The sequence below is a fragment of the Babylonia areolata genome, chromosome 34, assembly GCF_041734735.1.
Source record: "Babylonia areolata isolate BAREFJ2019XMU chromosome 34, ASM4173473v1, whole genome shotgun sequence".
Lineage (NCBI taxonomy): Eukaryota > Metazoa > Mollusca > Gastropoda > Neogastropoda > Buccinidae > Babylonia > Babylonia areolata.
The window spans coordinates 25025893-25040004 of NC_134909.1; the positions used below are offsets into that span (position 1 = coordinate 25025893).

Below are 14112 nucleotides of genomic sequence, written 5' to 3' on the forward strand. Positions count from 1 at the left end.
ACTTTGTTGTTGTTCTGTACTAAACGACATCAACTGTCCTTCAACCTCCACTCTGAAAGATATCAGAGCAATTAGGAGATAACACTGTTGTTGTTCTGTACTAAACGACATCAACTGTCCTTCAACCTGCACTCTGAAAGATGTCAGAGCAATTAGGATATAACACTTTGTTGTTGTTCTGTACTAAACGACATCAACTGTCCTTCAACCTCCACTCTGAAAGATGTCAGAGCAACCATCATACACTACATTCCCACATTCACTACGCGATCTAATACGTGACCTTCACCAAGATATGGAGCTAGCAGCACTCTCCGACCCCTGTCCGGCAGCACCTAAGGTGTGACCTTCACCTTCACTTCTTCCACTCTGTCTAGCTTGTGCCAGAGTGTTCCAGAATGTCATGTCGAAAATCGAAACACGAGTACAGCACACAGACAGAAACAGAGACAAAGGGAAAGACAGAGACAGACTGAGAGTGACAATGGATTACAGCAATACGTAGGCATTACGAATGTGTGAAGTTGTTGGTTGTCAAACCTGACACTCCAGATCTCTGAAGCAGAAAAAAAAGTTCGTTCACCTTTTTTTGTCTTTCAGCCAACACCCAATGGAAGGCACAGACTGAGAGATGGACGAAGACGTTGTCATTAGTATCCTTCTTTCCTTCATTCTTCCATGTTCATTTCTTCCTCGTTTTCTTCTCCCGATAAAACGGCACACATTTCTTAGACATAGATGACAGACAAGAGTCTAGCCCATAACCAAAAAGTAAACAACAACAACAACAAACACACACACAAAAAGCTGTCTGCTGTGTGGCTGACAGGAGGTGGGGCGTGAAGAGGCAGACCAAGGCTTGTGTGGGTGACAGGAGGTGGAGCGTGAAGAGGCAGACCAAGGCTTGTGTGGGTGACAGGAGGTGGAACGTGAAGAGGCAGACCAGTGTGGATGACAGGAGGTGGAGCGTGAAGAGGCAGACCAGTGTGGCTGACAGAAGGTGGAACGTGAAGAGGCAGACTAAGGTTTGTGTGGGTGACAGGAGGTGGAGCGTGAAGAGGCAGACTAAGGTTTGTGTGGGTGACAGGAGGTGGAGCGTGAAGAGGCAGACTAAGGTTTGTGTGGGTGACAGGAGGTGGAGCGTGAAGAGGCAGACTAAGGTTTGTGTGGGTGACAGGAGGTGGAGCGTGAAGAGGCAGACCAGTGTGGGTGACAGGAGGTGGAGCGTGAAGAGGCAGACCAGTGTGGGTGACAGGAGGTGGAGCGTGAAGAGGCAGACCAAGGTTTGTGTGGGTGACAGGAGGTGGAGCGTGAAGAGGCAGACCAGTGTGGGTGACAGGAGGTGGAGCGTGAAGAGGCAGACCAGTGTGGGTGACAGGAGGTGGAGCGTGAAGAGGCAGACCAGTGTGGGTGACAGGAGGTGGAGCGTGAAGAGGCAGACCAGTGTGGGTGACAGGAGGTGGAGCGTGAAGAGGCAGACCAGTGTGGGTGACAGGAGGTGGAGCGTGAAGAGGCAGACTAAGGTTTGTGTGGGTGACAGGAGGTGGAGCGTGAAGAGGCAGACTAAGGTTTGTGTGGCTGACAGGAGGTGGAGCGTGAAGAGGCAGACTAAGGTTTGTGTGGCTGACAGGAGGTCAGAGGTCGGTGGGTGGGAGGTCAGAGGTCGGTGGGTGGTCACTGGAACTGTGACATGAAGGCTTGCATCTGTTTCATGTAGCTGATGGCGTCCAACGTGCCCTTGGTGACTGTGGACAGCAGTGTCAGCCATCAGCAGGCAGGCATCAAGGACCAATCATCAATCGTCAATTGTCGAGAATCAAGAATCAATAATTCAGAAATAATAAACAACAGTCAATAAGTAAGAATAATAATCAAGAATCAATAATCAAAAATCACTATTCAGGAATCAAGAATCAATCAAGGGTTAATAATGGAGAGTTGATTGAGAATGAAGAGTCAAGATTCAAGAATCAACATCTAATCATTTGACTCGTGTTCTGCCATGGAGGATATGAGGTATCATTGGTTTTAAACATTGAAATCTAAACTTAAACAGCAGTTACAACACACGAAATTGGTGAGGAAAAACAACAAAAACAAATTAACACCGGTCACATCATCTGTCTTTGTTTTAATGAATGTGCCTCCTCAATTAAAAAAAAAAGAAAGAAAGAAACTATGATTTCGGATTGAAATATTTTTTTGACAAACTCATTTCGAAGATCTGATATTTTCCTGACATTTCCATAAACACACACACACACACACACACACACACTCTCTCTCTCTCTCTCTCTCTCTCTCTCTCTCTCGTCTAAAATCAGTTGTGAACAGAACGAACAGACGCTTTAATCAACTGATTGATACGGATCCCAGTGAGGATGATGGTGTGGCAAGAACAACAACAACAACAACAACCATCACCATCAACTCCAACAACAGCAACCACGCCATTTCCACCACCATCACCACTCTCCACAACAAATACTACCACAAACAACGTCATCATTTGTCACTTTCTACCACCACTATCATCAACAACACCAGCCACCAGCAAATACCACTACCACCATCACCACCACCACCGCTGTCACCACCACCACCACCACCAACAACAACAACAACCAACAAGCACCACTTCCATCATCATCAACAACAACAACAGTAACATCAAACACCACCTCTATCAACAACAACAACAGCAACATCAAACACCACCTCTATCAACAACAACAACAGTAACATCAAACACCACCTCTATCAACAACAACAACAGCAACATCAAACACCACCTCTATCAGCAACAACAACAACATCAAACACCACCTCTATCAACAACAACAGCAACATCAAACACCACCTCTATCAACAACAACAACAACATCAAACACCACCTCTATCAACAACAACAACAACATCAAACACCACCTCTATCAACAACAACAGCAACATCAAACACCACCTCTATCAACAACAACAACAACAACATCAAACACCACCTCTATCAACAACAACAACAGTGACATCAAACACCACCTCTATCAACAACAACAACAGCAACAGTAACATCAAACACTACCTCTATCAACAACAACAACAACAGTGACATCAAACACCACCTCTATCAACAACAACAACAGCAACATCAAACACCACCTCTATCAACAACAACAACAACAACAACATCAAACACCACCTCTATCAACAACAACAACAGCAACATCAAACACCACCTCTATCAACAACAACAACAACAACATCAAACACCACCTCCATCAACAACAACAACAACAACATCAAACACCACCTCTATCAACAACAACAACAGCAGTAACATCAAACACCACCTCTATCAACAACAACAACAACGGTTACATCAAACACCACCTCTAACAACAACAACAACAACAACAGTAACATCAAACACCACCTCTATCAACAACAACAACAACGGTTACATCAAACACCACCTCTAACAACAACAACAACAACAGTAACATCAAACACCACCTCTATCAACAACAACAACAACAACAGTAACATCAAACACCACCTCTATCAACAACAACAACAACGGTTACATCAAACACCACCTCTATCAACAACAACAACAACAGTAACATCAAACACCACCTCTATCAACAACAACAACAGCAACATCAAACACCACCTCTATCAACAACAACAACAACGGTTACATCAAACACCACCTCTATCAACAACAACAACAACAGCAACATCAAACACCACCTCTATCAACAACAACAACAACAGTAACATCAAACACCACCTCTATCAACAACAACAACAGCAACATCAAACACCACCTCTATCAACAACAACAACAGTAACATCAAACACCACCTCTATCAACAACAACAACAGCAACATCAAACACCACCTCTAGAACAACAACAACAACAGTAACATCAAACACCACCTCTGTCAACAACAACAACAGCAACATCAAACACCACCTCTATCAACAACAACAACAGTAACATCAAACACCACCTCTATCAACAACAACAACAGTAACATCAAACACCACCTCTATCAACAACAACAACAGTAACATCAAACACCACCTCTAGAACAACAACAACAACAGTAACATCAAATACCACCTCCATCAACAACAACAACAGCAACATCAAACACCACCTCTAGAACAACAACAACAACAGTAACATCAAACACCACCTCTGTCAACAACAACAACAGCAACATCAAACACCACCTCTGTCAACAACAACAACAGTAACATCAAACACCACCTCTATCAACAACAACAGCAACATCAAACACCACCTCTATCAACAACAACAGCAACATCAAACACCACCTCTATCAACAACAACAACAGCAACATCAAACACTACCTCTGTCAACAACAACAACAGTAACATCAAACACCACCTCTGTCAACAACAACAACAGTAACATCAAACACCACCTCTGTCAACAACAACAACAGCAACATCAAACACTACCTCTATCAACAACAACAACAGTAACATCAAACACTACCTCTATCAACAACAACAACAGTAACATCAAACACCACCTCTAGAACAACAACAACAACAGTAACATCAAATACCACCTCTAGAACAACAACAACAACAACAGTAACATCAAACACCACCTCTATCAACAACAACAACAGCAACATCAAACACCACCTCTAGAACAACAACAACAACAGTAACATCAAACACCACCTCTATCAACAACAACAACAGCAACATCAAACACCACCTCTAGAACAACAACAACAACAACAGTAACATCAAATACCACCTCCATCAACAACAACAACAGCAACATCAAACACCACCTCTAGAACAACAACAACAACAGTAACATCAAACACCACCTCTGTCAACAACAACAACAGCAACATGAAACACCACCTCTGTCAACAACAACAACAGTAACATCAAACACCACCTCTGTCAACAACAACAACAGCAACATCAAACACCACCTCTATCAACAACAACAGCAACATCAAACACCACCTCTATCAACAACAACAACAGCAACATCAAACACTACCTCTGTCAACAACAACAACAGTAACATCAAACACCACCTCTGTCAACAACAACAACAGTAACATCAAACACCACCTCTGTCAACAACAACAACAGCAACATCAAACACCACCTCTACCAACAACAACAACAACATCAAACACCACCTCTACCAACAACAACAACAACATCAAACACCACCTCTATCAACAAACACAACAAACATCAAACACACCTCTATTCAACAAACAACACCAACAGTAACATCAAACACTACCTCTATAACAACAACAACAACAGTAACCTAAAACACTACCTCTACAACAACAACAAACAACAACACAGTAACATCAAACACCACATCAACAAACAACAACAATAACATCAAACACCACGTCTATCAACAACAACAACCAAAAACAACAACAACAACAACAGTAACATCAAACACCACCTCTATCAACAACAACAACAACAGTAACATCAAACATCACCTCTATCAACAACAACAACAACAATCAAAGCCATAATCACCACCACTACTAACAACATAAACATCTACCACATTCCACTCACTACCGCCACCACCAACACTACCAACACCACAACTAATAACTACCACCACCAACACTACCACCACCACTACTAATAACTACCACCACCAACACTGCCAACACCACAACTAATAACTACCACAACCATCACTACCAACACAACAATCAATAACTACCACAACCATCACTGCCATCATTACCAACACCACAACCAACACAACCAACACCACCACCATTACAAACACCACAACCAATAACTACCACAACCAACACTACTAACGCCAAAACCAACAACCACCAATAACTACCACCACAACCATTAACTACCACAACCACCACAGCCACCACTACCACCACCACCACAAACACCACCACCAACAACAGCCACACCTACCACCCTCCAATCATCACTATTACCACCACAACCAACAACAACAACAACAACCCACCACCACTAACTTCAGCACCCCACCACGCCCCCCACCTCCCCCACAACACACACTAACCCCCACCACACACACACACACACACACACACACACACACACACACACCCTCAACGCCCTACCCAACTCCACACACACACACACACACACACACACACACACCCTTCAACGCCCTACCCCACTCCACACACACACACACACACACACACACACACACACGTTAGTCAGGGAAGGAACAAAGCGGAAGCACGTGCTCACATCCAGGCGGACAGCAGAGGGCGGACTTGTGGAAGTCTACACAGCTCATGCCCCTGACGTAGCAGAAGGCGTTGCCTCCCGCCCTGCACCCCCCGTGCAGGAAGCTGAAGAAGCTCTCCGTCACACCCGGGGTGGGGAAGTTGCACCCGTGTGCCATGGCTCCCACCCCGTCCTTCCGGTACTTGTGGAAGTACTGTATGGTCTGCATCTGTCGTCAGATGGAGAGGCAACGCCACTTTCAGTTTCACTTTCAAGGTGTCAGTCTTTCAGTTTCACTTTCAAGGTGTCAATCTTTCAGTTTCACTTTCAAGGTGTCAGTCTTTCAGTTTCACTTTCAAGGAGGTGTCAGTCTTTCAGTTTCACTTTCAAGGAGGTGTCAATCTTTCAGTTTCACTTTCAAGGAGGTGTCAGTCTTTCAGTTTCAGTTTCTCTGGGAGGCGTCACTGCGTTCGGACAAATCCACATGTACGCTACACACCTCCCTCACAGGTCGAGTCAGGCTGTCACGCGCCACAGTGACAGTGACAGACAAATCCACATGTACTCTACACACCTCCCTCACAGGGCCAGTCAGGCTGTCACGCGCCGCAGTGACAGTGACAGAAAAATCCACATGTACTCTACACACCTCCCTCACAGGGCCAGTCAGGCTGTCACGCGCCGCAGTGACAGTGACAGACAAATCCACATGTACACACCTCCCTCACAGGGCGAGTCAGGCTGTCACGCGCCGCAGTGACAGTGACAGACAAATCCACATGTACACACCTCTCTCACAGGGCCAGTCAGGCTGTCACGCGCCGCAGTGACAGTGACAGACAAATCCACATGTACACACCTCCCTGACAGGGCGAGTCAGGCTGTCACGCGCCGCAGTGACAGTGACAGACAAATCCACATGTACGCTGCACACCTCCCTGACAGGGCGAGTCAGGCTGTCACGCGCCGCAGTGACAGTGACAGACAAATCCACATGTACGCTGCACACCTCCCTGACAGGGCGAGTCAGGCTGTCACGCGCCGCAGTGACTATCCACATGTACGCTACACACCTCCCTCACAGGGCCAGTCAGGCTGTCACGCGCCGCAGTGACAGTGACAGACAAACGCGGTTGCTCTTGCGAAAAACTGTCGTCTGCTTAACGTTGTGGCGAGTAAGCCAGAGTTAGGGCCCTTTCTGTTTACCCCATCCAGGCCAGTGTTAAGATGTTTTGGGAATCATTGCCTGATCCAAGTGTGTGGGGAAGGTTTGGCGCGAATGCTCCGGCAGGATGGATCGGTTATTTTTCGCTCTTTTGGACAAGGGGTGACAGATCAGGAGAGGCCAGGACCTATTTTTGTCCTAATGTTGGAGGTCTGTGTTTTGGAGGTCTGTGTTGGTCACCCCTGTTGAGAGCACAGTCGGAGGGTCCGTTCGCTGCATGAGCGATTTGTGGGTGCTAAATGGCACTTGATTTGCGGACTCCGAGGAGAGTGGTCAAGTCTCACTTTAGGTCGTTGTTTGAACCACACACGTAGGCTTGTTTGAGGCTTACAGTTAGGCTTGTTTGAAGCCAAGTAGTAGCAAAGTTTTCATAATTAACTGCTAGATTGAACAGATCTATTATAGGAGCAGAGGGGAGAAGTCAAAGGAGATCAATTTGTGGAATGTTTGATAACCGAAAGTTAGCAGTGTAAGACTGACGCAAGTGGTTGCGGTCAGTTCACTGAGTGCTGATCTATGCAAGGAGTAGTGTCAACTGCTGGAGAACAGTTAAATTAAGTGTGTGTGCACCGGAAAGTGTTTTTTCATGTGAATCTTCTGCTGTGGCCTGTCTTGCGTGAAGACTGGGGGAAGTTCACTGCTCTGCAGAGTACCACGGGAAAGCCTGATAGGTCGAACAGTTTGATTCAACTATTCCGAAAGGCATAGTGATTGACTGACTTGTGACTGTGTCAGTGTGTGCAGCACTGTGATGCTGTGTTGTTCATGTGTTCGTCACTGTCAGTGTATGTATTTTGTGATACATTATTATTCCTTGTTATCAAGGGATGTGCTTTAAATATGTATACACATTGTGAAATAATGTGTGATATTTTTGACAGTGGGTTAATTTCCTATGTGCCTGGCATACATGTGCATATCGATTTCAGTACGAGTTGTGTACTGTGTGCAAGGGGGAAAACGTGATACAATGTACAAGTTAATACTGTGCAAGTCGGTAGATAAAGTTAATACTGTGCAAGTCGGTAGATAAAGTTAATACTGTGCAAGTTGGTAATAAAGTTAATATTGTGCAAGTCGGTAGACAAAGTTAATACTGTGCAAGTCAGCAGATAAAGTTAATACTGTGCAAGCTGGTTGATAACATGTCAGTTAACACTGTGCATAATGTGGTAGGCAATGTACAAGTTTATACAGTTGTGTATAAAGTGATAGCTGATGAGCTGTGAATAATGCTGTAAGTTTCAGCTATTTATGGTTGACTGAATACTAATTACATTCTGGCCAGTTGATGTGGCTAAATGCATAATTGTCTGAGTCCTTCAATGGGCAGGTCAGGAGTGGAGCCAGTATTGTTAGGAGTGGAGCCAGTATTGTCAGGCAAAGCCTTCACCCGCTGAATGGGCAGATCAGGTGTGGAGCTAGTATTGTTAGGAGTGGAGCCACTATTGTTAGGAATGGAGCCACTATTGTCAGGCAAAGCCTTCACCCGCTGAATGGGCAGATCAGGTGTGGAGCCAGTGTTGTTAGGAGTGGAGCCTGTATTGTTATAGTGGAGCAACACCTACTACCACCACTGCACTGCATGAGTGCCTGTCAACCACTACTGTCACTACTGCACTGCATGAGTGCCTGTCAACCCCTACTACCACCACTGCACTGCATGAGTGCCTGTCAACCCCTACTACCACTACTGCACTGCATGAGTGCCTGTCAACCCCTACTACCATCACTGCACTGCATGAGTGCCTGTCAACCCCTACTACCACTACTGCACTGCATGAGTGCCTGTCAACCACTACTGTCACTACTGCACTGCATGAGTGCCTGTCAACACCTACTACCATTACTGCACTGCATGAGTGCCTGTCAACCCCTACTACCACTACTGCACTGCATGAGTGCCTGTCAACCCCTACTACCATTACTGCACTGCATGAGTGCCTGTCAACTCCTACTACCACTACTGCACTGCATGAGTGCCTGTCAACCACTACTACCACTACTGCACTGCATGAGTGCCTGTCAACACCTACTACCATTACTGCACTGCATGAGTGCCTGTCAACCCCTACTACCATTACTGCACTGCATGAGTGCCTGTCAACCCCTACTACCACTACTGCACTGCATGAGTGCCTGTCAACCACTACTATCACTACTGCACTGCATGAGTGCATGTCAACCACTACTGTCACTACTGCACTGCATGAGTGCCTGTCAACCCCTACTACCACCACTGCACTGCATGAGTGCCTGTCAACCCCTACTACCACTACTGCACTGCATGAGTGCCTGTCAACCCCTACTACCACTACTGCACTGCATGAGTGCCTGTCAACCCCTACTACTACTACTGCACTGCATGAGTGCCTGTCAACCCCTACTACCACTACTGCACTGCATGAGTGCCTGTCAACCCCTACTGTCACTACTGCACTGCATGAGTGCCTGTCAACCCCTACTGTCACTACTGCACCGCATGAGTGCCTGTCAACCCCTACTGTCACTACTGCACTGCATGAGTGCCTGTCAACCCCTACTGTCACTACTGCACCGCATGAGTGCATGTCAACACCTACTACCACTACTGCACTGCATGAGTGCCTGTCAACCCCCACTGTCACTACTGCACTACATGAGTGCCTGTCAACCCCTACTGTCACTACTGCACTGCATGAGTGCCTGTCAACCCCTACTACCACTACTGCACTGCATGAGTGCCTGTCAACCCCTACTACCACTACTGCACTGCATGAGTGCCTGTCGCCTGTCAACCCCTACTGTCACTACTGCACTGCATGAGTGCCTGTCAACCCCTACTGTCACTACTGCACTGCATGAGTGCCTGTCAACCCCTACTGTCACTACTGCACTGCATGAGTGCCTGTCAACCCCTACTACCACTACTGCACTGTATGAGTGCCTGTCAACCCCTCCACCCCGCTCCAGTTACTCATTGCTGCAAGGGCATCCACTTCAGCTGAGACAGATTTGTGCTTCACAAAGCGTGGGGAGCCAGAACTCTTGTTCGAAGCTGAGTAACATCACAGTGTGTGACTGCGAACTCTGGAGACAGTGGGGAGGGCTGTGGTGTGACAGACTTTATTTTAGGGGGGTTGGGTAGTGATTAGTGTGTGAAATAACGTAACATTTTTGATTTATGTACTTTATTTTGTGTTCTGTGTAATTTGATTCTGGGGTGTATGAAGATTATACAATAATCAATCTTTTATTCAACTTCACTATTTGGGAGAGTCAGTGCGTCTGGCGTGTATACCAACCTTGACGCCAGGTGGCGAAGAGTCGCCATCATGTGACACAGGTCGTAACTGAATGTTTGTGTACCAGTCTGGAAGGACTGACGGTAGTCAAATCACTGATATTGTTCCGACATGTTTGTTTAATGATTGTTCAGCTGCATCCTATCATGAAAGGGCAGTGACCTGTGCATAATTAAGGTATCGCATCCTCTCTCTCTCTGTTATATGGAGAAACAGGAAAGTACCCTTTGTATATACAGATTTTTGTAAGGTGCATTAAATACTGGTTGAAACTGTTGAAGCTTCCGCAAACACGCTTATGCAGGCAGACCTATGATATGATGTATATTCAAATGGATTTGGGGAAAGAGAATTGGGCTTACAGAGTAAAGAAAGTTGGGGTTTTTTTTTAAATCAGAACATGGTTTTGGAATTGTGTAGTTGTCACAGGGAGTAGGAAACGGGCAGCAATTTATATAAGAATTTAAGGACAGACTTATTTGTTCTTTTCAAGGAAACTGGCACTCCAATATTGAAACAAAAGAAAAATATAGTTGGTTTTTCTCATTTTAAAACGTATTTCAACCTGAAAATTTCTAAGTATCATTACAGATAAATGGCACAGGATTTCGATTGAGAACACTTGGTTTTGACGCAAACACGACATGGTTTGAACCTGGGACTTCCGTAGAATGACCATGCCCATCATGTGGATCACAAATTGAAGATGAGAAATACTTTTTGTTTGAGTGTAAAGCTTATGATGAGTTGCAAGAGAAATGTAATTTTTTTAAAGTAGGTGTATCTGAAATGCTCAACGTTGTTTCTGTTTTATCGACTGAGGATGAAATTATAATTAGATCGATTGCCAAATTTATTGCAGAAGTGCAAAAATTAAGACAAGGACTTGTTATCCACGGGTAGAATGATTAACTACAGTTGACTGAATGCTGATATGTTCTGGAATGATTGAAGGGAGTATAAGAAATACTGTATGTGAGAGGATGGTTGAATTTTCTTTTTTTTTCTTAGTATTTTCTTTGAAGTGGTAAAGTGATACAAAGTACGGAAAATTGCTACGCACATAGTCCGTAGGGTCCTGCGAATGTAGTTGAGCACGGTTGAAGTTGGTGTTGGGGGTATCCATGATGGTGTTGCTGAAGCTGAACGAGTATAGCAAAAAGCGCCAAAACCTACAATGTAGGCTCAATATAAAACGGGGCTGCGATGCATGCTGGGAGGTCGGACATTGGTCACTCGGCCACCAACACAGCGTGAGCGGCGATCCTCGCTCGCGGGCAGCCCATCGCGAAGTTTTCCCTCGTTATACAAAGCTCGGTAGAAGAGAGAGTACTGCAAATACCCATATGTGTAAGCCATTGCACAATAGTGCCGAAATTATAATTTTATGTCGTTACACTTTAAAATTTTTTCAATTATGGGGACAGTATCACCAATCTTTGTTCAACTGTAATGTTTAAAACTTAAATCGCAGTGATTTTGTTGACGTGAAAAAATAACCCCCTTGTCAAAAGACCTTTGCAGGCAATGGCAATAAAACATTTCAAGTTTCAAGTCTCTGTCTCTCTCTCTCTCTCTCGTTACTGTTTTTTTTTTTGCTTTGTTTTTTTGTCACAAGGACAGATTGGAAGACTAGGCAATGCCGAAAATCTTTATCCTTGAGTAATAAAGTTTTTGAATCTTAAATCTTGAATCTCTCTTGCTCTCTCTCTCTATTTGTTTCTCTCCCTATGTAGTATTCTCTCTCTCTCTCTCTCTCTCTCTCTCTCTCTCTCTCTCTCTCTCTCTCTCTCTCTCACACACACACACACACACACACACACACACACACACACACACACTTCCTCTCTACTCTCTTTCCCCCTCTCTCTTTCTGTTTCTCTCTTTCTCTCTGTGTGTGTGTGAGTGTGAGTGTGTGAGTGTGTGAGTGTGTGTGTTGATTAGATGATACGATGCATGTTACTTTGTCTTCCTTACTGACCTGCTGTTCTCTGTCACATGTTCCATGTAATATGAAGTTATCTGTTCATTAGTTGATATTGTTTTATTCTCTCTCTCTCTCTCTCTCTCTCTCTCTCTCTCTCTCTCTCTCTCTCTCTCTCTCTCTGAGTCTCCCTCTGTCTGTCTGTCTGTCTCTCGTTCACCTGTGACATTTTTATTCTCGTACTATTTTATATGTTGAATTATGCTTCCATTGGCAATGAGCCCCCCCCCCCCCCCCACTCCCCCAACAGCCCCCTGTTATTGCAATGTGTATTTTTTTTTTAAATTAAACTTACTGTTTTATATTCGCATTAGTATAGTATTTTTTAACATACACAATGTATGCTTATGTGTGTGCAAGTGTGCGTGTGCGTGTGCGAGAGAGAGAGAGAGAGAGAGAGAGAGAGAGAGAGAGTGTGTGTGTGTGTGTTCTGTTGTTTTCTTTTTTTTCTTTTTTTCTTTTTTATATGTCGATTATTAATACCATGCTTGTGTGTGTGTGTGTGTGTGTGTGTGTGTGTGTGTGTGTGTGTGTGTGTGTGTGTGTGTGTGTTATTTTTACCATGCTTATGCCTTTATGTAGTATAATATTCGCATTCTAAGACTTTAAGTAGCATTGTGTAGTGCATGCAATGACATATATAATGTAGTTTTGTGCAGTGTAGACCCTGTTTCTGCGCGGAGACTGGATGGGAAAAAAAAGCGCGCCAGTGCTTTTCTGTTATCCTCGATAATAAAGAATTTGTCTTGTCTTGTCTCTCTCTACCCTCTACTCTCTCTCTCTCTCTCCCTCTCTCTTTCTCTCTCTCTCTCTGTCTCTCTCTGTCTCTGTCTCATTCTCTCTGTTTCTTTCTCTCTCTGTCTCTTTCTCTATCTCTTTCTCTCTCTGTCTCTGCCTGTCTCTTTCTCTGCCTGTCTCTTTATCTTTGTCTCTTTCTCTCTTTCTTTCTCTCTCTGTCTCTTTCTCTGTCTCTTTCTCTCTCTGTCTCTGCCTGTCTCTTTCTCTGCCTGTCTCTTTATCTTTGTCTCTTTCTCTCTTTCTTTCTCTCTCTGTCTCTTTCTCTGTCTCTTTCTCTCTCTGTCTCTGCCTGTCTCTTTCTCTGCCTGTCTCTTTATCTTTGTCTCTTTCTCTCTTTCTTTCTCTCTCTGTCTCTTTCTCTGTCTCTTTCTCTCTCTGTCTCTGCCTGTCTCTTTCTCTGCCTGTCTCTTTATCTTTGTCTCTTTCTCTCTTTCTTTCTCTCTCCGTCTCTTTCTCTCTCTATGTCTGTCTCTTTCTCTGCCTGTCTCTTTCTCTGCCTGTCTCTTTCTCTGCCTGTCTCTTTCTCTCTCTCTCTTCTCTCTCTGT

General features: G+C 44.7%; 1 protein-coding gene across 1 annotated transcript in view; it reads right to left on the minus strand.

Moving 5' to 3' along the window:
• Window positions 1-1539: 1539 nt before the first annotated feature.
• LOC143277611 (uncharacterized) overlaps window positions 1540-14112 on the minus strand; it is a 59671-nt gene continuing 47098 nt past the window's right edge. Inside the window, exons 3-4 of the mRNA XM_076582490.1 lie at window positions 6297-6504; window positions 1540-1745 (exon numbers count right to left, since the gene is read on the minus strand). Coding sequence (XP_076438605.1) covers window positions 1675-1745; window positions 6297-6504 — 279 coding nt within the window. The 3' untranslated portion in view covers window positions 1540-1674. The remainder of the gene's footprint in view (window positions 1746-6296; window positions 6505-14112) is intronic.